This window comes from Corvus moneduloides, chromosome 3, assembly GCF_009650955.1.
Source record: "Corvus moneduloides isolate bCorMon1 chromosome 3, bCorMon1.pri, whole genome shotgun sequence".
In the NCBI taxonomy this organism is placed as follows: domain Eukaryota; kingdom Metazoa; phylum Chordata; class Aves; order Passeriformes; family Corvidae; genus Corvus; species Corvus moneduloides.
The window spans coordinates 28,791,141-28,816,336 of NC_045478.1; the positions used below are offsets into that span (position 1 = coordinate 28,791,141).

At 37.3% G+C, this 25,196-nt stretch overlaps 1 protein-coding gene across 6 annotated transcripts in view; it reads right to left on the reverse strand.

Annotated features, from left to right (window-relative positions):
• Positions 1 to 273: 273 nt before the first annotated feature.
• Positions 274 to 25,196, reverse strand: part of LGSN (lengsin, lens protein with glutamine synthetase domain) — a 39,419-nt gene continuing 14,496 nt past the window's right edge. For 3 of the 6 annotated variants that reach the window (XM_032104707.1, XM_032104704.1, XM_032104706.1), the window contains 5 exons: positions 21,955 to 22,034; positions 16,211 to 16,270; positions 14,163 to 15,159; positions 4,582 to 4,760; positions 274 to 2,927 (listed from right to left, as the gene is read on the reverse strand). In XM_032104707.1, the coding sequence (XP_031960598.1) occupies positions 1,728 to 2,927; positions 4,582 to 4,760; positions 14,163 to 15,159; positions 16,211 to 16,270; positions 21,955 to 21,984 (2,466 nt within the window). In that variant the 5' untranslated portion in view covers positions 21,985 to 22,034 and the 3' untranslated portion in view covers positions 274 to 1,727. Of the gene's footprint in view, positions 2,928 to 4,581; positions 4,761 to 14,162; positions 15,160 to 16,210; positions 16,271 to 21,954; positions 23,388 to 25,196 lie in introns of those variants that run through there. The other 3 variants (XM_032104708.1, XM_032104709.1, XM_032104710.1) reach the window with 3 other exon arrangements.

The window sequence follows — 25,196 nt, forward strand, 5'->3', positions numbered from 1 at the left end:
TGCCAAAACCTGGGAAAATGTAAGTAACCAGAAAGAGAAGAGAGAGGACAGAGTTCCAGAGCCCCTGAAGTGTTAGGGAAGCAAATTAGAAGAATTTTTTTCAGAATGGGAGGTTCTGCTTAAATGCAAGGCTAGACCTGGCCAATGCAAATTAGCCTGTAGCAGAGAAAAATAGTCCTGTATATGCCCCAAAATTGCTCATTCAAAAAATATATCATGTGAGTAAGAGAGAGAATCAAATTCACCCACCAACCAAAGACTGAGACAAGGGAATTCATCATGATTCTTTAGATTCTTTATTTCCTCTTGCTACCTGAGTAAAAAATGATTTCTTTGGAATCATACGAAAAGCTTTAGCATACCAGGTGCTACATTTGAAGTATAGGACTCTGTAGAAGAAGAATGGAATATCCATCAGTAGGCAAGTAGAGCATTTCTGTTCACACCTTTCTAATTCTGCAAGTTGACAGAGGCATTGACTGAATCTTGTTTTTACTCCACTGATGACCAAACTCTTCTACTCACAAATTCCTACACATAGATCAAAATATTGTGACAAGATAAAGAACACCAGAAACTACTGGTAATGTGGAGGTGGGTGTATGAAACAAGTGTTATCTTTAATAATAAAGGATGACAGTAGGAGCAAAAACAAAGAGCAAGTCTAAACCCCACCTCCTCCCTTTCCTAGAAGATTATTTTTCTTTATACCAGCTGCCATTTCTAATTTTAGGATTGGGTCTTCCATCCCTCTGTTTTAACCATAATTTGTCAGTCTCTGAATTTGCATCTTCACTCTTTCTTTCTGGTTTTAACTTACTCCTTCTGCTCCTCTCTTCTCAGTCATCTTCTGCATACTTGATAAAATCAGGTTTCCCAGTAAAGTACAGTTTAAGCTCTAAATCCTTAGGATTTTTTGCCCTTTTTTCCACATTTGCCTTTTAACTCTGAATTAACCCAATAACTATCAAAACAGACCTAAAATGAGCTAATTTTTTGTTGCACAGTGGCCTGACACTGCTGCCTTTCTATGAATTATTTTGTCTTCAAGTCACCATTTGATTTCTTTTAGTATCTTTATTAACTATAATTCTTGAAAACTCCATTCAGCAGCAGAATTCATGATTTATAGGTTATTATATAATCCCTCTTGTATTTTTTATTTATGTCCATTAAGACACTGATTCCTGCCTCTCAGGTTCTACAGCCTCAGTCCTTTGCCCCTCTCTCTACAATGCTCATTGTTCTAGCTTAGGTTTTAAATCAAACTCAGATTCTTCTTGTTTAGCAACCCATCAGTTACTGAATAGGCTGGGACAAATCCCATAACCATGCTGAACAAGAAATTCCCTGCCTTCCTCAGTTCTAAACCCCACCCCTCATCACTGTCCCCACTACTCCCACTTTTCTGCATGTTATAGTCCTATGACAGTTGTGTAGTTGCTCTTCATTTCACCTTCTCTTTTCTTCTTTTCACCAGCAGGTCTGCCCAAAAAAACTCCACCTGTTTTTTAAAACCCTGTTAATATTATTTCATGAATATATCAGCTTTTTACTGAAGGCCATGAATGTACATGGACAATAAAGTGTAATTACCGTGTACTATACAAAGGAGGGGGGAAAAATCCCAAAGCACTAAAACATTTTTAAATATATGTACTAATTCCAAGAATCTTAACCATTCACTGTATGCATTTACACAGCACCACTACAGAAGAGTGCTCCTTCTAAATAAAATATCCCAGGCATTTATTCCTTTCACTATCCATTTCTTCAGTTTCTAACTCATAATGTTTCATAGCAATAAAGTATCGGATAAAAGTTTCGCCTAATGCTTCCTTAATGCAAGAATCTTTCTCAAGAGCAACCAGAGCATCTTCTAGTTTCAGAGGGATTGATGAATGTTTCAGATCACCAGTGTGATTTTCTTCTTCGAGCATGTCATCATAGCTAAGTCCTCTCTTTACTCCGTCTAGACCTGCAGCAATAGTAGCAGCAAGGACCAGGTATGGGTTTGCTGCAGCAGAACTTAATTTATTCTCTATGTAAGTGCCTTTTCCACCATGACATTTGACATTAAAGGCACAGCTGTTATCATTATATGCCCATTTTGCATTTACAGTCTCTTTTGATTCTTTACTGTATTTAGAGTAAGGCTTACGGCAGCTGGTGGTAGGAGCCATCAAGCAGCTGATAGCTGCTGTGTGTGCCAAGAGACCTGATAACCAATTTTTTCCAAGCTCTGAGAGCTCCTCAACTCCATAACCAGCAGAAAACAGATTCTTCTGGCCATTCAGATCCCACAGGCTGTGTGATAGAGCCCCCGAATTGTAGAATCCTGATTCTGAGAAAAAGCTAGCCACATAGTTATACTTCTTAGCCACTTCTTTAAGGCCTGTTCTAAACGTGAAGGCACTGTCAGCAGCATCTAGGCCAAACGCTGGATGAAAAGTGATCTCCATTTGCCCAGGCCCACTGGAAGAAGAAAAGCTTTCAATGTTGGCACCAGCATAATACATTCCTTCAATGAGCTCCTGAATGAAAGTCTGATCATGGTTATTTAGTATCGTGGCTGCAGGAAAGGATATTGTCTTTGAGTTTACAACCTCAGTAATGCCATAAATACAAAATTCATAAGTGAATGCAGACTGCAAAGAAAAGCCATTGTCCTGAAGCTGGCTCAGCTGTCTCTTGGCAATGTGCCTTGGGGAGGTCATTAGTGGGGTGCCCAACACAGTGTAGGAATCACATATCACTCTCGCAGTCTGCTCAGTCCAGGGTAGTATTCGAAATGTTGATAAATCAGGGTTCAGGATTATGTCACAATTGAAATTGGTTGCATTTATGTAATCTAGTTCATTATCTTTAGGATTCAGCGTCAGTTCAAGGTAACTTCTGGGCATGGCAACACCATGAATTGCTTTCTCCTAAACACAGAGCAGAATGACATATTACCAAATCAGAAAAGAGCTCAGTGGTATTTTTATGTATATAAAATATATTAAATTCAGATTCCCAGGTAGAACGACAACATTTTCATAAAGAACACTAAAATGCAATGATCACTGACATGAAGGGTAAGAGACAGTTACTGTGTCCTTATAAAGCAGAACAACTTTCTGCAAGATTGGTATGAAAACTATGGCATCAATTATCACAATGATCATTTTTTAACTTTCCATAAGGAACTAAAAAAATGTTCAACACTTTTCTTGCATGGTCTTTAGACATTTATGGGTATCATCAGTTAGGTGCAAATTTTGCAAGTCAAACTTTTATCTGTAGTTAGTCTATTTAGCTTCCACCCTCTGGCCATTTTGTTTACATAGATGCAAGTGACCACAAAAGACTCATATTGATACAGTTCAGGCTGTAACTTCACTTTGAATGCCATAACATGCACCTCACTGTTTTTCAGATGCAACATTTAGCAGAAAAATCTCACTTTCTGGACTTCAAAAGTTTGGGGTAAATGCAGGGAAGCACTTCCAGGTGAGAAAAACTCATAAATATACTTTCTTCTCCATTTGAATAGAAAGCTGCAGCTGATGAAAATGAAATGCAGGTAAGACCCCAAGGAAGGATCATCTACCTTCAATCAAGCACCTTTACAACTTACCTTATGACCAAGTATTTTTCTGATGAAAGCTGCAATTAGGCCAAGTTCCCCCAAGTGAAATTTGGCTCCGGTTTACATCTTACCTTTATTCTTCTAAGCGAAAAGGTTGCCATTTGTGTCAGCAGAGGAGACAGAACAAACCTAGAAAGGGGCAAGCTCAGAGCTGGAAAAAACCCAATTTTGCATATCCAGATGACAAACTGCATATGGTAGCTTCTCTTAATATGAATGAATGAATGAATGAATGAATGAATGAATGAATGAAGTCTGTCTTCTCTTAAGCAGGTGGCAGTAAACGGTATCAGTATGTGTGACACCCAAACCAAAACTGCTCACTCTGGTGAACTCTGTTCCAAGATGTCTAAGCTGTCCATTTGGCACTGAAAAAGGTGTCAAAGGTGACTACCCTATAGCAGTACTTCTCCCTTCTCTAACCCTGCTACCTAATTTATCCTGCTTCCTAATGTGATTTTTATTTCCTGAATCATTACTGTGGCAAATATTGCTGTTAAGTCATCTTGCAACTCAGTGATATTTTCCTATGTGATTGATAACTATAAAATTTCTCATAACTAAAATGAACTTATCTTCAGTCATTTTATTTCTTTCAATGTTTACTCCTTTCTTTTTTTGCAATTTAGAGATGTTCAGCAAACTAAAATTTTTATAATGTATTGAATCTGAAAAGATATTTCTGAGGGAAGAGATGATTAGAACATCAAAGAACTGAAATTTTTAGCTTTACCTAATTAGATTACTATTTGGAGGAAAAGAGGAATAAATGATTGGAATGATGAAAGAAGTCTAGATCCTTCAGGAACATGAGCAAGAAGAGGGAGCAGATAATTTGTTCTAAGCTGGAGTTGCTGCCTGCACGATGGAGAAAATATAATTTAAAGATGGGGATGAAAATACATAAAGGTTAAAAGGAAAACACATAAACTGGAAACAAAAAAACTTACGTGAAAAAATCGAGAAGGAACATTCTTTGATCTTGACACACCATGGAGGTCTATTGATTCAAATCTGACAAACTGCACGTTGTCCCTGGCCATCTGCTGCTTAATAAATTCAATATGAGAGAATAGGTGAAGGAGAGTTGGGTTTCCAAGGCCGTTTACATCAAGGTCTCTGTTGAATGCTAGAAGTGAAGAGGAATGTTCACGTCAAACAAAATGAAGAAAGCTGGAATACGGCTCTTCTCCTAAAAAGTGCAAAAGTGGGAAATTGTGGCATAGAGTGTAAAAACAGAAATGAGAAAAAGATATGGAACGTGAAAGAGATTTTTAAATAAACACATGTATTTTTCCCTGACATCCTGTATAAAATCTCTTATTTTTTGGAATGGTCTGTAATTTAAACTTTTTTCCAAGTTAAGAAGAGAACATGTGGTAAAACCAGGAGTTTATGAGGTTTGTTGAGTGGTTTTAGGAGCAAAAGTAGTAACTGGATACCTATTTCCCATGGAAAACTGACAGAATACAGGTGCTGTTTCTTCTATGACTTTGTAAAGTGCGTTGATACGGAAACATGATAAAAAGGGCACTTGTCTTCTACTAAATCTTTCTTGAGGCCTCTTGAGGAGGATTGCAGTCTCCTCCAGTACAGGCAGTGATTTTCAAGGGAAGTTTATGCATTTATGCATTTGCTGTTATGGAGTTATCTTCTTAACTGTATTGCAGAAGCTGTAGGGCTCTATAAACTTCTTGACATGAAGGTGATAACACCTGAATATAACCTCTATAATGGAACAGAGAGATGGGCAAAGTAACTTCCTTTCACCAACCTCTTGATCTCTCAGCCTGCTTTTCTTTTTGGTATCTAACTATTGTTTTTACTCAAGTTAAACTACACACGGCATTAACTTCCACTTAGTACAATAAACTAAGCAGACCAAGAGTAAAATTTTATCTTAACATGCAATAAACTGTGAAAAATATATTTCTTTTTGCATTTCTGGGAGAAAAGTCCTCCATTCTTCCTGAGCATGTGGTCAGATGAATTTTTGCAGGTATTTCAAAACCACAGCAGAAGATCACCAACAGCAACCATTCACCACCAGCCTTCAAGTGGAAGTTTAAAGCTTCATGCTGAGGTACTCTGAAGGTTGGTGGGGGCAATCCTCATCTCTCTGGTAGCAAATTACCCAAACTAGAACAGGTCTCCTCTAGCAGTAGCCAGTAGGTACAAACACATCTTTTTAACCTCTCCTTTGGGGCAAGCAGGACTGCCAGTTGTGGGGCTGTAAGAAGGCTCACAAGCTGGCCCAGTACAAGGCTATCAGATTATTCCCTGAGAAGGCCACAGATTCAGTTGTAGTCATAGATGTCTCAGAATCCTTGACTATTGCTGGATATTACTGGATCCTCCAGCTTCAGACGGCAAGGAGGATCCTTTAGGACAGACAAGTAAGAAAAAGTTAGTAACTGTGCTCTCTGAGGTATGGCAGCTGAAAGTACAGAACAAAATTCAAGTAAATAGGAGAACAGAGTAAAAATTTAATAGACAAATCTAGAAAGCAATTCTGTCATATCTACTTCTCATGACATCTTTCCCTTTGGTCTGTTTCAGCTCTAAGCTCCTTATGGAAACAGTTTTTTTTTCCAAAAGTCTTCTATAAACACTGGGGCAATATGTCCTTTAAAAGATGAATATTAAATAAGGAAGCCCGGTTTAGATGTTTTGTGTAACACTCACTCTGTTACAGGTGCTGCCAAAACACAATAGCAAGCAGGGAGGACTGGTCTTGTCTTGCTTATGCCACCAAGTAAGTTATTTGAATACCACTTCAGTCATCCTGTAATGTTGTTTTGCAGCATAGATGTTTGCTGGCATTTACCAGATTCGACCTCTTCATGAACATGACATTTATTTAGAAGTTTAATAACAGGCATAAAATATGACTGTTCAGTAGAGTAACAGAACTTTAAAAGATTCTGAAAATCTTCCAAATTTTATATTAAGAGAAGTTTTTTTTCAACTCCAGGGACAGAAATCTGAGGCTTTTACCTTTAAAGCAGTGATCAATGCCTTATTCCATAAAAGTTTCATTTCCTCTGCAAAGATGGTAGACATTTCCTGTCAACCACCTGTCACACTGAGATTTTTATGTCTTTGTGTTATTCAAAGTGAAGCTTGGCTGACAATCATTGACATCAGTCAGCTTTTGATGTAAATCTTGCAAGAATTTCTTAAAATGTCCTGAAATGTCATCTGTTAAATTTCCATCTACTGAACAAATATTTTTCAGGTAAAAACATACAACTCATGAAAAAACTGTAACTTTAATTCTGATCATATTAATTCTTTAAAACAGTATTCCTAAGAGATATAGATTATATAAATCAGTATCTAAGAAAAACACAAATGTTACAGGAATTCTTATTAATGCTGCATAAATTCATTTAAAAAATAAAGCTACAAATATACTTAAACATCTGCCAATATCAGGTAATTTTCCAAATTTTATATATATGTGTTGTCTTTGAGCTAAAGGTATTTGAATAAATATATAATTACATGGTGTGAACAAACATTAACAGAAAATTCATAAACAGAAAATGTTTCTAAAGAAGATTAAGACAGAAAATATTAATAACTAAAGAAGAAAGAAATTTTCTTCTGCAGTTGGATCTTTTATGATCAAAGATATATCTTGTTAAATTATGAGACTAAATTATACATATTGGTCTAGTATTAGATTAAAATTAATCTATATGCCAGTGTAGACACCCTGCTAGTCAAAAGACACTTATTCATTTACAAGAGCCTTTTCCCAAAATCTTTTAGAATCAACAGAAACAGTCATGTAGCCTTCACATACTTTTTACAGTTCATCTTTTATATCATTTGCAGATTAGCCTTCTCATTGAAATAATGTTTCTGTAAATTGTATGATAGATAAAAATGTCACCCTGACTTAATATCTCTGATTGATTTTGGGAATATGAGAGGGGATTTGTTTCTGAAGTAATAATTACTGAATAACTAATGACTATTCACTTTTCTACAGCACAGGACCCAAAATATATTTTCTTTGGAGCCACTCAAACTGCATCCATGATGCCAATAATTATTTAAGTTTGGAAAGGCATAGGAGGGAACTGAGTACTCTGTCTTTACTCACTTCATATAATCATTATCCAGAGCATTAGTTACTGTAGGTAAAATAGCTAATAAATAAGTATTTGACAGGCCTTGCTGATTTAGAATCACAGTCTAAAAGTTTTACATTCTTCTGAGGGAGGATTCTGTTCATGAGTAAAACTTTTTCTCTAGGTTTCTGGGCCTCTAGGAAGAGGGGCATCTTCCTTTTCATTTCAGAAAAATCTCCTTAAAGAAACATGTAAATTCAACAAGATGCTCAGATTTTTGTTCAGATTTTCATTTTAAAAATCAAATAAAAATCCAGACTGGTCATCTTTCTTTAAGCAGATCATTAAATATCTATATCAGTTTGACAGGACACAGAAAAGAACCTAATGTTTGTTTGTCTATGGTTCTGTCTGCATTTCCCATTTAAGTTACCATTGAGAAACAATTGGTAATATTCCTGTTTCTACTGTAATTAGTACAAAATACCTACAAACTGTCTTCACATATTTAAAACATATTAATCACACAATGAACTAAAAATATTACCATTAATAATGATAACAATTACTATTATTATTATTACTATTATTATTTATAGAAGAGTGGCATCTTTCTTAGATTATTAATATCGAAGTCACCCAGATTGCTAAGAGCAGCTAGGGCAAATAGTTGACATCAGCTTTCCCTTTTCAGCAACAGGAAAGTGCCAAAACAGAAGAAAGTGCACGTCCCAGATCAATCTTGTTTTCAACTTGTTCAAAGGAACCCTTTCCCGTGATCCCTTAATAAACCACATCACAACTAAAGTACAGTGTCTCGGGCCTAGAAGAGGTGACTGTGTTAGAAATCCAGCACAGGGTGCTCTGAAGATCTATACTGACCCCCTTTATAAAAACAGATACCTTGTGTTGATGATACTCACTAGTGAAGAGTCCCACAGGGTAATCACACAACTACACTTCTAAATCCTATGGAAATTCCTGTCAGCACTAATTTGAACATGTCTGTCCTTCCTTACAATACTCTGGTTTTTATATTTAAGGACAGTCAGTTTACTTGCTTTGCTCAGCATGTTATTTACTGTTCTCACTTTTGTCTTCAAACGTTAACCACCTTTATTTCTCAAACCTTATATGACAGCTTTTCCTATGCCAGATATCATTCTTACTGCTACTTTTCTATTCCAATCTGGTTTTTTGACATGGTAAGTAGACATGAGTTGCATTTGAATGCGTTATTGATGTGAATAGTGACCAGAAGCGTCTTCAATTGAAAAAATATGCAATTTCAATTTCTTTCTCACCTAAAAAAAAAGCTTTGCCAAAACTGTTTACTCATTTGATTTCTGCAGTCAAGTACATAAAAAGTTATTTCCTACGTTGTATTTTTACTCACCTATAAGACTCATAACAGGGGCATAACTATGTAAGCATACTAGAAACTCCCAAAGGATAGGAGACAGTGAAAATATTTCCCTGATCTGTTTGACAATGAAACTTGCAATGTGTTTTCCATTCATTTCTTTTTCTCATGACAGTCTGCTTTCTTTTCTAAACTTAATTGCAAAGCAGGCTTTTTACCAGCATGACCGTGGAGAAACTCAGGTTTTTCTTGAGTTCTATAGCTAATTTAGAGACTGACATAGAGCTTCAATCAGTCATGAATTATTCTTTCCAAACTGGATGACAACAACATGACACAGCTTCTCAGACAAGATACATCTTCAAGAGTCAAATGTAAAGTAAGTTTTTATCTCTCAATAAATGAAAGATAAATAAATAACCTATATTTTTGTACATTCCAGGATATTTTATAAAAATGGCTCTTCTGTAGTGATGAGAAAATTATCACAGTTGTAGAAAATTTAGAGGATTTGAAAACAAAATATGCAGGTGTCTGAAAGAAATTTAAGTTGCGTAATACCCAATAGTACTACCTAACAGATAATCCTAAATAAGATGAAACTACAGTGGCCTATCTTTCTTCAAAATCAAACAGAAAATTTGGATTTATGGAAGGAATCACTGACCAAAGTTGCGTGAAGCAAGGCATACGCTATTGCAAACTAGGAAGCCCCCTCTGGTCTAAAAATATTTGTCCTATTTTAAAAAAATCAACTGAGAATCATAGAACAGTTTGGGTTGAAAGGAACCTTAGAGAGCATGTAGTTCCAATGCCCATGCCATGAGCAAGGACACCTTCCACTAGACCAGGTTGCTGAAATCTCCATCCAGCCTGGCTTTGAACACTTCCAGGATGGAAGAGATCACTATGCTAAATGGGAAGCAAGGTTATTTAGGGAAGAGATTTTGTACAGTATTGAAGGTAAGGACTAAACTTTTCATAAATATACTGTAGAAGGAGAGGCAGCTGGCAGACATAAAAAGCAGAGAATACATTTCCCTTACATTAGGTCCAATCTAACTGTTTTTGCAACCTATAACTATTACTATAAAAAAAGTAAGGATCTCCAGTGGGTGGGAATTATGGTCAGAATACACACCTCTTTCTCACACAGAATCACGGGATGACTAGCTTACTACAAATACCAGAGATAGATGAGTTGAATCTCACCTAAAAGAAGACAAAATAGATCAGAAAGACTGGATAGAAGTCCTGTCTGAGCATTTTTATTTTATATAGATCAAGAGGAAAAATGGGAAATCATGCAGAATCACATAGCAGGAAGATTTCAGCTATTAGTATGGAAGATAAAGGACTAAAGAGCTTTTGGTTGCTTTGGTTTGTTCTTAGAGTTTGTGAGGTAAAAAAAATATGATGAGTTGTATATAGCTCAGTTCAGAGAGAAAAGGAAAGAAAAAGACAAAAAAATATGATGTTTTTTCCAACAGAAAATAAGTGCAAACAAGAGGCTCTAGAAAGGAGCTGAGCTTCAGCCCTGCTATGCTCAAACTCAGTTCAAAATATAGAAGAAGAAAGAAAAATGCTGTTGGCATAAGCAAAGAACATGAAAGAACAGTATGGCTTCGGTTCTTCACCTTAAGAGAGCTGTAAGAATGGCACAGATTGTGTAAAATACAAAGCGGAAAAGGGTACCAAGTGAAAAAGACAGGCTTAAGTCCCAAAGTAAGACATCGTTATGGTCCAGGAATTAGAGCAGAGGCAGTGACTATGAAGTGACCACTTATATCTCCTGATTGTCCACTTACAGGTCCCAAAGAGCCTCCATTTCTATTTCCTTGTGACTGACAAGATTTACTGAGCAGAATCAGTTGGGGCAGACATGTCTCCTCCAGGTGCGCACAGAGGACAGCCAAACCACATGGGGAGTTCAAATTTGGTTCAGAGTATGTGAGCAAATTTTTGTATGTCAATAGAGAAAAAAGCCTAGGTTATTTCTTTGTTGAAGGATTCATCATTCTGTCCCTGGCTACTATAGTATTAATATTCTAATTTAGTAGCATGCAGAGCAGCACATGGCAAGGTTTGAGTTCAGAGAGGTCAATATACACCTGCCTTACATGCTCTTTACACTATACATATAGCACACGCATGAATTCATCCTGTGTGCATGTACATGATGGTTATTTAATACTACATGCATGAAATTTCATCTTATTCTTTACTGTTTGGAATCATCCCTCTTTGTCCAAGAATGCAGGCATTGAACAGCTTAAGAAGCACCTGCCAATTAATGACTACATATCAACTTGCAGAAATGTGCATCATTATTAGATATAGACACTTAGGCAAATAAAATTCCTAAATTCATGTTAGTGCAGTCAGTGTATTCACCTAATCAGCTGCATGTGTTAGTTTCTATCTTTCCATGGAAAAGAGCTTTAGGTTAAGAGTTTTAGCTTCAGCTCCAGTTTCTCTGACACTGTTCAAGTAACATTTTTTTTACTAACCCAAATATCTGACATGTCTGCTTCTTTTCTATTATTTTTTTTCCATGTCCAAGCACTTCTTTTACAAAAGAGCTGACAAGAAATGGACAAAATCCGCATACAGTAATATTTCCACATTTTCCAATCAGTATTTTGGAAAAAACATATGGATTTATTATTTTGGAGAAATGTTTACCATGTTACTAACATGACTGTATATAAATCCTCTGAATTACTGACACTCAGACATATGTTTTAAACTTGCTGCTGCTGATCTCTAGAAATTGTCCCTTAACTCTGTGCTTTTAACAACAATAAAGCATATTCCTGTTTTGGCTGTATCTCAACACGTAGTAGATCTGATATATAACCTCTTGTAATTTTTCCAAACATTTTGGATGAAGTCTTCTGATTTGAGCAAGTTAAACTATTTGAAAACTTGTAAATTATTGGGGTTTGTATTTCAGATCTACTCAGTGTTGAGATATCTTTAGATCCAAGACTTCAGGCACTCTGGTAACTGAAATATTTAATGTAATGTTTTAGTAAAAAAAAAAAAAAAAAAAAAAAATTAGGACTTGATCTTATCAATCAATAAATTACCATGGACAGCAATGAAATACTGTTTATGCAAAGGCTCATTAAACACTGCAGAATTTTATCCAAATGTTTCTTTTCTTCAGTTAAGTTACTGAACGTCTTCAATGAAAATTAAATTTTGAACACATACCATTCTTATTAAGTGTAAACTCCTGTGCATTCCATTTACTAGTAGAAATGCACAGTGAGCAGTACAACTTTTTTGGTCAAACCCAAATGGAATCCAAATCACATGAGTTTCCAAAACATTTGATATGGAATACTTTTCTGATGAGACAAAACAGTTTTCTCCCAGCTCCCCTCATAGTTTGCTCTCATCTGTAGGTCTCTTACAATCATCACTACCACCAGTGATACAGGGCAGGATTAATCCCAGGTAGCTTTAGGCATCTCAGAGTCAGACAAATGATCTAAGCTAATCATCATGGGGCTTCTTCCCCACTGAGTGGAAACACACTTCAGAGGTCATTTTTTCATCCACCTCTAATACCTCTTTGAAGACAAAATGCCTGGCTTTACTGACTAGGTAATAAGCTTGGATTAGTTACTTCATGCTGAGTGGCTACAGCTGAGTTGAAATCTCCCTGTGGAATCTACAATTAATCTCATCAGTTCCCTCTACCTTGTAAATAGTGCTATGACAAAGAATAATTACTCCTATGTTTTAAAACATATTTGCTGGTTTTGCAGACAATGAGAAAACAGTAGTGTTATAAATTTGATAATCATTTCGCTCACCTTTTAGAAATGTGAAAAACAATGCAGTCCGGAGAGGGAACAGCATCAAGTGTAGGCTGCTAATTAATGCTCTAACCTTTTTATTCTAATAGATATGCATAGAGAATGGTTCGAGCGAAAAATATCTTTTCAAAGTTTTGTATTTCTCATGCAGTGCCCCGAGTAAACACTGATAATGTCCATGGATATCTTGTTCAGACTCGGTCAAACTGGGTAACACAAAATGTCTACCAAGAAATCCTGCAGTAGCTAACAACAATTGACATGTTCAAACTGGTTTTTTTCAGAGTCTGCATAGGAGGGTTTCTACCGATCTGTCAGGAGACTTGAAAAAAGCAGAATAAATTAATATTATTGTAAACATTTGATTGTTATTATTATATTTTGTTACATAGTTAATGATGACTAAAGTATTTTATCAATTAAGAGGTTGGTATTTCTTGTATCAGTAAGATAAATCAAAAAGAGAGATATCTATCCTGGAAAGCTGATAATGTGATCTCAGACTGATGCTCATGGAAATGTATTAATGTGATATCTATACGACTGACAAACTGGTGTTTTTGTGCTTCCTGGAAACAGAACAACAAACTGTTCAAGCCCATTACATTATCACAGCTAATAATAGTTTTTGGTTTGTTGATCCAGCTAGCCGAGAAGCTTTTACAAAGAAATCACAGCCTATTAGTAGCAATTAATTGTCTCTATAAACACTTCCAAAATGGACTTACTGAACAGCATGAAAATAAGTGGAAGTTCTCTCTGCCTCATTTGCTTTTCTTCCACTATAATTTATAAGAGATGTTTTTGCATTCCAGTCCTCTCACAGGACAAATAATTGAAAACATCATCCCTACATGGGACCAATTTCTACTGCTGGAAATGTTAAAAAAAAAAAGGAAATGTTAAGAAGCATAGATGCCATCAGAGCTTTGCAGTATCTAGCAGACTTTCGGGAAGTGCTGCCTGCACTCAGTTTAAATGAAGAAATATTTCCATTTTAGTGAAAAAGACATGACCAGTTGTGCATGGCATTTTTTGGCAGGCAGTTGGGCTTTATAAATGCCTTACTTCAAAAATATTTAAAAGCAGCATAGATGTAGAGCACAATATCCAATCCGTCCTGATCACACAGAAACCACAGGTGTCAGTTCTCTTGTGCACTAGCTCTGACTTAAGTTTGCAGCTTAGCAAAACACCACAAAACAACAGGAGCATTTTGTTTAAGAGGAGAGCAGGTGATGTTTAAGTATCCTTACCGGCGTGGCCTGTGGAGGAGTCAAACTGAACCTCAGGAGCTGTGCTTTCTGCAGGTGTAGGAGCTGCTGGTAGTCCCAGAATAAGTTGATCCACATTGCTTCCCACTGGTTGCTGCTGATCAGAGCCAGCAGAGCTGAGGACCAGGACGGTTTTGCTCTGCTGCCCCACTCCCTCTTTGTGGAAGCTGAGATACTTTTGCTTTTCCTCTCCAAAATGGGGAGTAAAAGTCACAAAGGGCCCGCCCTGTTTGTCAGCTGCTTTCTCCCGGGGTTTCAAATTTTTCTGAGCAAAAGTGCCACCTGCCTTGCCACAGAAAATGGGCCCATGAGAAGGCAGATGACCTTCACTAAGCAGGTTTTTCAACTCTTGTAGACTTCGTTTAGAAATGCCAGGTGCTCCTGTGAGGGACTCGGCAGTATGGCTCCCTGGCATGGATGCAGCACTGCCCAGGGAGCCCATCTTTGTCACATGAAACTTGACAACTTTTTCTTCCATCCCAGCCTGTCCTTCTGGCTTACCACCTCTCTGCTCACTGTCCTTTGCCCTCTGTACAGCCTCTGTGCAGCCACCTTTCTCTGCACGCCTCGCAGGCTGCACACCTGTGGACAACTTCATCTGAGCTGCTGTATCTATTTCCTCGTTCATTTTTCCCACTATTCTTTTCCCAATTTCAGCATTTTCCTGGGTTTCTCGTGTTTCTCCAAACCTGTCTTCTTTACCATCACTGCCAGAATTGGAATTGTTGTGACCTCCTCTGTCCTTTTGTACTGGAGGAAAGGTAGTGGGGTTTTGGAGAGACTGGTCTGATGGCAGTTCTGAGCAACCAGTGGTTCCTTTAAGGGGACAAGGATCTGGGACTTTTGAGGTGCGGGACAGTTCCATCTTCTCATTTTCTAAAGGAGGAATATACTTTGTAGGACCTTTGTTTCCCTTTTTCTTTCTGAAACCACATATATTGTTGCCATCAACTTCATCATTGTCACTTTCAGATGTGTTCTGTAACCAGCAATAAAATATACAACCAAACAACATGCATGAATGACACAGAACATGGCAATGGAGTACTACCACCAGCTGCTTCCATTACTTCTTGGTGATGGAAGCCTCTGTGAACACTTATTTTGAGCTTTAAAATATCTCACAGAATTCTTTTTCTTATGTTTTAGAACAAAATTGGTGAAAATACCTTCATAATACTGTTTTTAGGCAGATTTAGCATTGTAAGACATAGTACTTTGTGTGACATCATTTGCCAAACATGTCCTTTAAATGTGAAAGAAATGTATTTTAGTACTTACAATTAAGTGTATTCCTGTTCATATTAAAAGTATTTGTATTTACAAAGGAAATTTATTGCCCTGAAACACAGAAAACTGGCAATTCTTATAAATGTGAGGACTGAAACCTTAAAATAAGCAACTTTTAGATTAATTTCAGGACCTAATTTGGACAAATAACTGAACTTAGAGCAGTAGTCAAAAGGAAAAACTCGTATTTGGATGTTTAAACAGGAAAGAACCCAATGTTTACCTTTATATATGACATTGATATAGTTTATATTGCAGGGGTGGGAGCAGATTTTAAAATGGATGTAAACATGTGGAAAAGGTACAAAAAGGAACTACAAAAATTAATGTGCTTGCATTATCCCCAAAAATATCAAGAAGTGTCTGGATCACCATCTCTCCTAAGTATCCTAACCCTACCTCAAGAGTGATTAATTTGATGGTGACAGGGAAAGGGACAGGAAATCAAAACCAGACACTTGCAAATCAAAAAAATAGCACAAATTTCAATACTGTGAGTGATTATCAAGGTAGTGATGGAATTCTCCATCTCACAATGTCTTAAAAAAGACTGCCTGACATAGTTTAACCAAAATCACTGCATAGCCAATCCCAAATTATTATATTACTTATGAATACCTACTCGAGTATGCATTGGAGAAATATTAACAGTCCTTGGTTTGCTTGGGTTGGGCTGGAATTAGCACCTGTAAAAACACTGGGAAATCAAGGGATAGCCTCTGAATGAGACCATTCTTTACCTTTTCCACAAAGGAATAATCTGCACTCTCTCCAATTTCTGATTTTCCAGAAGAAGGGATCTGCACAAAAGCAAAGTGAATGCCAGTCTGGATAAGGCAAAAGTGATTTCTGTTGGCAGACAAAAGCACGTAGAAGGAAAGGCAGCATCATCCATTGTGCATAGGGAAGGAAGCAGCTACACGGCCTACATTAATTTCATTAACAACTCCCTTTTTCCGCATTATTCCTCCCTTTCTTCACTATTTTCTCACCATGCTATTTTCCATTATTATGTAGTCAAAAGAGGTTTATGGCTTCTCTCCTAATGAAGAGCTCATAGAAATGTTTCCTCTGTCTCTCCCGCCTGCTCCAAAATTCCATGGCCGGCTGTGTGTACAGCTGCTTCGGGAGCTCACTGGGACACTGCAGTTAGTGTGGCAGGCAGCTGGCCAGCAGCCCTGCAGGGAGGATGAACCTGTCACTCCCATGCACGTATCCTGACAGGGACATGCCAGTGATGCCCACTTGCAATCTAACACAGTTACTGGCGCATTCACAACAGAAGTCCTTGGCTACCCCAGTTTTAGCCCTCAGTGTTTAATAAACCCATTTCTTCACCCAAGGGCTTTGGTTTATTCCCATAACACACCCCATAAAATAACTCTGGGTGTTTGCTGATACCCCTATACATTCACCCATGTAGAATAGACCTAATTCCTACAGCTCTCTATCATTATGGAATAGAAACGTAATAAAATAACTTCTTTGACAGGCAAAGTGAAAAAAAACAGATTATAATTCAGAATTATAATTTTAATACTTTCCTTAGTAATTAAAAAAGGGAATGCCACTGGGGGAGAAACAGTAGGGGTGGAGGAACCAGTGTCTGCCAAATGGAAAACCACAAATTTTCAAATAAAAGATTCATCATATTAAATTTCTAAGCATATAACATTATTTTTTGACAGAAATAAGGAAGAGTTCCAGCTATGAAAGTTACAGTCATTAAAAAAAATGTGTTTTGCGATTTATGACAAATATTTCCTGCCATTTTGTGGCAGAGCCTGCCATCATCAAAATACCTTGATTTAAAATTTATGAGGTTTTCAGAATTCATCTGTTTCCTTTGAATAACTTGAAACCAGTAACATAATCATAACGCCATATGCATTTCTGCTTTATAATGTATGCTGACAACTACTGAAAATTTTAAAGTTAGGTTAAGTTTTTGCCTGCTATCTATATTTTAGATCTCTGAAAAATGTTCAGCAAAATGACCAAAGGAAAGTTGAGCACATCCTTTTTTAGAACACCTGTACTGAAGTCAGACAAAGGATTGTTCATGTGTCAAAAGCAAAATGTCAGAAAACTGCTTATTCACATAACTAGCCATTCCAAAGGATTTCATGAACACAAGGTACCATCCCCACATTATAATCCTTAACAAAACAAATTCCTTCTGAATAGAGGTGAGCAGGATAAGAACTGATCACTTGTAAGTTCTTTAATGGAAATGCTCCTTCGCAACAAATCTCTAATGATGGATGTATCTATAGATGTTTGCAAAGGGTATATTTTCCATGAAGAACTAGGCTGCGGTACTGCAGTTTGATTATAGACCCAAAAGAAATACTGCACCCATTACTCTTAAACAAAAACAGTGATCAGTTTTACTTTCAAATAAACAAAACTCTTACAACCATACAGAGAACAACCTATGCATTACTTTGGGTCCTCAGCAAAAGGCACATTGTGATTTTTTGCAGGAAAATTACTCTTAATTTCCAAATAAAGTCAGACATTATGGATTTTAATTTAGAAATCATTCACAGTATTTTCTGCAGTGAAACAAACATTTCTTTATTCGTTGCAAGGTACTGCTACAGCACCTCTTCATATTAAAGACAGTCATATGCATGAGCTATAACACAGACTTAGATTTACTTGTCTAGTAGTTTATGTGGTGTCTGCAATCAGAAAAGGCTCAGTACCTGGGCACAGAGGGGAAAGCACTCAGGAATAGGACTTATGAATTATGTGTTTAACTTTTTGTTTCTTGAAAGGTTTTTTTTCCCTACAGAAGATGGAGACAGTTCAGAGAAATAGTGCCTTGTATGAGATACAGTGCATGTGAGCTGGCTACAAACCATTACTTAATTTAATTGAACCATGTGTCATGCTGTGCTGAAAGCAAAACAGTCATGGCATTAATACAGCAAAAATTTTAACTACTTTTACATTCCTTCCTGAAAGTTCCTACATTTTTGTTGCTGTAGAGCAACAGTACCAGTTTTTTTACCCAACATTTGTTTCAGCATCAATTAGGTTTTTTTGCTGATTTTCAAATATTTACTTGCAACTTAAGTCAGAGGTCTTGGCAGTTTTGAAGTTTGCTTCTCTGTCTTAGCAATTGAGCATTTGGGCAGCAATTCAAACATTCCTGCCAGAAGAATTAGGTCCAAAATATAAAGAATGTAGGCCACATTGTCCAACGAATCTGAGATTTAGGTTTTTCTTTCTAAGGTTTTATCTGATGCTATTTTTCATTGATATTTGTTGGTACTTCCCCAAGTTCTGATTTCTATTAGGACTACTTGTCCCAGTGCTGCAATTTGTGCTCATACATCGATCCTCTCTGCACTGGAGTTTGCACCTGGTAAGGCTTCAGGTAGAGTGGACCAGTGCAAGTCCTACAAGAGGCAGGAAGAGTAGGGCTGGATCACACTTAATTTCCCTTTATGGATAATCTCAACTCATACAAATAACAGCTTTACTTGCCTTCGCTACATGCCTGCTGTGTCACTCTGAGTACACAAGAGTCTGGATGTCTTTGACTATCAACAGATAAGGGCTACACTTAAGCTTTACAGTAGCATGTTAAAGCACCATTCAGGTAGGAAGAGGAGAGAACAGAGGACAGTAGCAGCAGGTAAATATTTTAGCACTGTGCAGATGAAATTGCTTGCTCTACTTAACCAAACTAAGTTCCACTTCTGGCATGTGGTCAGGATTCTGCATCTGAGGGACATTTTATATCTTGTGGTAACACAGAAAATATAAATCTAAAGCAATTCTTCTTAATCACTTTGTGTTCATTTTTAGGCTTTGTACAGCTTTGAAGTGGAGCATTAACTATATCATGAAATACAACACTACCAAAAGGCTGTTCATCTGTAAACCTGCCCAGCTGAGAGCATTGGAAATGTAAAGTGTTGCCTTTGGGAGGAATAACAAATACTGAGGTTTGTGGTGTGTGAAACAGGTGAAAATCCAGGGCAATTCTTGAACTTTTGCCTTAAAATGATTTTATAGGTGACTGAAAATATATCTGCAGTGTTCTGTGTGGCAAATTCAGATGCTGCAGAGGGGACCTTCCATTTTTCTCCTACTTTTTGTTTGTGTCATGACTTCAGGCAAGACGGCAAACATTATTGTGGTTTATAAACCTCTCCCAAAAACAGGCTGACAAAAAGAGACATGGAAATGACAAAAATAAACTCTCAGTAAGGCATTTGAAAGGGGAGAAAAAGAGAGAAACTGAGTTAGTTTAAAATGTGCTCTGAGTAACTGTAGATTAATAGCTGCTGAAGGGTTTCTATCAAAGGAAAAGGTGAAAGAGGCAAGCTGCAATTCTAGCAGGAGCTTTAGTATATCTAATCAACAAAATAACTCAATGTTCCTGCTACTGGCTACCTAAAAAAGTGATGCAAGAATTCAACAAAGTACGATAGGGGCTCACTCACATTCTCTTTTTTTGTTTCATATTGTTAACTGATTGTTAAGAGGTCAAATTGTGATGATCCTTCCGAGTTGGTGCTACAGATTTTTCAAAAATGAAAGATTATTTTTGCAAAGAACATCAAAATGTCAAAATCTGGTAAACCTAAGAAGTAGAAAAACATGGGAAACTAAAACAAAAGTCAAAAATATATAAGGTTTCATTGACTGAATTTTCTATATATGAAAAGTTAATTGCTTCACTTATGTTTGGTTTGTTTGGTTTTTTTTTTTTGCATCATATAAAACACTGTTGAAAAACTGAAATTAAATGTTTCCAGTCTAAAAAAATGTAAAAATATTGTTCAGGAAATGCTGACATGTGACATTATTCACATTGTTTGAACTTTTTTCCAGTTCTAATTCAAGTCAGTTTTTCAGAGTTACTGAAATACTGTCATACTCTAAATGCTGAGGAACTTTTTATGTCCCACTCTAGCTGTTACCAGGTTACACTTTAGAGCACCCCCAGGTTGGTACATCAAGTTTATTTAATCTTTTTGTGTATTCAAATTTCAAATGAATTTCAAATACTTGAAGCCAAGTCAGCAGGAGGTGCTGCTTAAGACCTCATGCAACAGTACCCATAAAGCAAGTAGTTCTGCATCCAAGTGCTTTCCCTGCCCCTTTCCCTGGCATTGCCCTGCTGCTTACCCAGCAACCAGGCAGCAAAGGAGCAGAGGATGCAGGAACAATTACCTACTGCTGGGAATTAATGCAGCTTCACTGGAGTCACTGGAGTTAAAGATTTGAACCAGGACAGAATGTGGCCACGGAGTTCTACCAAGGACAACACAGATATATCCAGGGACTACCTCCAAGCACAGAGGGGGGGTTTGGCTCTTGGGTGCAGTGCTAAAACTAGGCGTGTGATGATAAACAGACACTGGTTGTTTGTAAGTGAGAAACATGAGGATCACATACTTTGTCAAGATATTGCTGTGACTAATTTCTCCCTCAGTGACCTTGTTTGATAAAGTGGCTCTTTAAGAGTGATTTACTGCTACAGAAACCTCACTGTGAAGGATGCGAAAGTGGCATAAACATTAAGTACATCTCATTATTTTGCAGTTGGAGAAGTTGAAGCACAAACTTGCCATAGGTCAAGGGAGATGTGTGGACATGTGAGGAGCAGAAAAAGTCTCCTTCCTTCTTTGAAACTTTTAAATATACTCAAGATTGTTAGCATCCTCCACGTGAAAATGAATGGAGTGAGGCTCGCTCACAATATCACGCTACTTATTTTCACATCTGACACCTGCCTTTGTCTGTTACACCCACTCAAAGCCTTCATACTACATACACAATTACCAGATGGGCTTCTCAAGGTCACTGATTATCTTGCTGCTTCAAAGCAACAGAGTTGTCCTTGTAACAAGATTATTTGTAATTACTTTCCCTTGACTATGCCACCCGCACTGTGTAAAAAAAAAATCCCTAAATAAGGCAGAACCTCCAAATGAATAAGCTGATCCTTCCTTCACAGTGGTTTGGGACCACAGAAGTACGAATTCAGGACCAGAATCTGCCAAAATGCACTTATATAGAAACTGAGCAACTTCGCTTGGGTCGGTAGCCTGACTCAAGAGTGTCACTTTCTAATCCAGGTCAGATCCTGATCCACAGATTGTAGTGCTTTCATTTACATTAACGAAGTCAAAGCAATGTGTTTCCCCAATAATATTAATAGGATCAGATTTAATACATCTATTTCTGTTACTTTTGATAAAATTATGAATGAAACCAATAGGAAGTTAAAATCTGTTAGAGTTGTTTCTTAAAGCAAATGGGGTTTTTTCAGCTTAAGCAAGAAGCCTTTCTTTGACCTCCATTTCCTTCAGCATTAGACCATGCTCAACATACATGCATGAAGAGCCTTCTACGTAATTCACAAGGAACAGGCACTCGCTTGAAATCTTGAGGTAGGTGCAAGAAGTATTTTATATCAGTATATCTGCTCGGAAATCATTCATGATCAGTCTCTTACCTGCTGAGTAAGATCTTCCTTTTTGTTCATGTCCACTTCATTCTAGTTCAGGTCACCATCAGAAATGGCCTAGTAAAAATCTAGTAGAAAGATATCCCATATTTATAGGCACAGATACAATGAAGGTTAGTTCAAACAGAATTGCTGTAAAGTTCTTTTCCCAGAAGGCCACGCAGATGATGAACCATGAAGAGCAACCCCAACGAGTCATGCCCAAGAGCACTGCTTTCTGGAACAGGGCTGAAGTAGTAAACTGACAAACACACATTATTAGCTGCCTGCCTGGAAACAAAGACAACTGAGCATGAAACTGGTTTGCTCAACTTTTCTCCTCACAAAAGGCTTTTGTCCTGTAACAAGCCATTCCTGTTCTGGAATAGAAGCTATTGTTAGGCTCCTTAGAGGTAAAACCTACACTGGGCATTATAACAGCAGTATGTTTTTGAGGCACATGAACAGGGATTTGAAAGGCACAGCATACTGCAAGAACAACATGCAGCACCAGCCTGTTATTCTGGTTTCCATGTTCTAAATTAATAGTGGTGCATCTAGTTGTGTTAGAATTGGGGAGGAGTTTTTTTGCATTAGATCTCTAAAAATATTTCAAAGATTAGATAGTTAAGATTGTCTTTTTTTTTTTTTTTATTATTTTTCAGGTTTCATATGTATTCAAAGGACTGTTTTTAAATGACATTTCATTCATTCAAGTTCCTTTGGATGACATAACATTAAAGGATGGCCAAATTGTTGTCCTTACAGCAACCCTACCTGACAACCCATCACTCAATAAACTCAAGTAAACATGATGTTCAGATTGGCATTCAATGCGAAAACTCAGGTTTGGCATTTTTTAATACTCAAAAAGAAAAAAAAAAAGTTTGTTAAAATTACCCCAAAATAATGACTATGCATTGGGAGCTATAATTCACAAAAATCTTGGGCATCATTGGTCAAATGCATGAATATAAGTGCCCAAGTCCAAAACTGGGATTCTGAAAATCCTTCCTTTTCTTGTAGCCCAGAGACCCAACATTTGTGAATCCATCTATGCAATTTCTGTAACTGCCCCATTCTGAACTGCCCCACTTGTCACAAACCAGAGCAGGCAACAGCTGGAAATTTGCTAGTATTCAAGAAATAGGCTTATTTATAAGATTTGACCTTTTGTCACCCAGACATTAAAAAATGTCACCCAGACATTAAAAAAGTCCCCCAGACCACTCAACAGGACCAGGCTCCTACAAGACAGATGGGATGGAACTCAGCATTTTGCTTTCAGAATAGTTCTTTCAAAAATGTTCACCACAGAATGCCATCATACGATCAGTAGGCACAATTGCAGTTTCTTTTCTAGGCAATGGACAGGTGTCATAGACCTACAGTTTGCCAGGGCAGAGTTGCTTGTGAGTCTATGTTAGGATGAGCTATGTCCAAAGGACACTTCTGAGCAGGACTACTCACACCAAATAGTCTGAGAGGCAGAGGCCAGACAGCAACAAATCTTCTGGCTTCCCATTTTTACTATTTTGAATACAAGCAGGAACAACCTCAGTTCTTAATTTGAAAAATACACATTTCAGGTTAAAAATCTCATTTGTCAGGGCAAGAAAAATATTCTTCACAAGAACAGTGGTCAAACACTGGCACAGGTTGCCCAGACAGGCTGTGGGATATCCATCCTTGGAGGTATTCAGGATTTGACTATACAACGCCCTGAGTAACTTGAGACATGTTCAAAGTTGGCTCTGATTTAACTGGCAGATCAAGCTTGGTAACTACCACAGATACTGTCCAGAATAAAATCTCCTATGGTTTTACATCTGATTAATTTATACATATTTTTATTTACTTCATTACATTCTTCCAAGTACTAAGCATCTCTGGCACACTTTGCATTCTCTTCTACTCTGTTCCGCTAAACGGATCATAAAGACAAGAAAGAGCAACCTCTGCCTCAAACAGTGTAGTTTTTGAGGCACCAATCTTGCAAACACCATTAGCAAGAAACAATATTTTCATTACTGCTGGAAGAATCAACTATTTCCATCTCAAGTACTTATTAGGTCCTCCTAAAAATTGTTGTTTTGTTTTGCTTTGTGAACAGAATGAAAGAGGAGAGGGAGGGGGTCCTCTGTCAACATGTCCTGCTGCAAGATGCTGCTGGTTTCAGAAAAACTGTGCTGGTTGGAGAATCTGAGAATTGGATCCAGAAACTGACGAAGCCCATTTCAGATCTACCACAACACACAGACTACTGCAAAGAGCATTGTTTGGTCAGTAACGCTCATCATCTTCTGACTTTTGGGAAATAGGATAAATCAAGACAAATCTACTGTATCTCATGAGAAAAATCCAGGCGTTTATAAAAATTGGCTTTTATAGATACTTTCAGAAAGGCAGTTTCTGTAACTGAGCTTTTGCAAAAATCTACTTTCACACAGATGTGGGAGTATTCTTCCTAAAACAGACCTCTCTACAGTCTTTCAAAAAAAAAATTCCAGAGGAAGGCATCCTAAGAGGGAGAAGTATTCTGACAATAGAGACAAGGGAAGATAAAACTAATGGAATCATGTTTATTTTACATTTTTCATTTAATTCTGCATAAGAAACATTATAAGTGGTGAATTCCAACTTCCTGAAAACCTAGTTTAGCATTGGCCACAATAACAAAGGGCTAAAAAGTATGGAGTAATGTTCACTTCTTGATGAGGAACACAGCTGTGAGAAACAGCCATGCCATGCTCATCCACCCCTTGTTTCCAGGCAGATAGATGGGTTGGAGCAGACCTGCCTCTTAGGCTTGTCCTAAAATGCTTGTCCGATCTTTCATCCCCTCCTCCTTTTCCACTTCATTGCAGGAGAACCTTTTCTAGTCCTTAAACCCTTCAGGTAGGTACAGCAAAACTCATCTTCCTTGCTAAGTGGCCTTGAGATGGTTTCAGTTTGGCATTAGCATAAATGTGCTAAAAATGTTCTTTTTCCAGCTATACTGGCTAAAAAAACAGTTTTTAACATCATTGTAAGTAAACCAAATTCCTCAAGGGCATGTGTGGTGCAGACTAATATTTTCACAGCTATATATTGTTTGTGGCATCACAGAAAAGGGAGCCAGAGAAGAACAACTCAAAAAGGTGTTTTCTGGAGGAGAAACAAAGATTTACCCAAAATAATCCCTTTATTTTAGAATGTAGAACTGATACCATGAGTTTACATAATTATTTAATTTAAATAATTAAATTGAA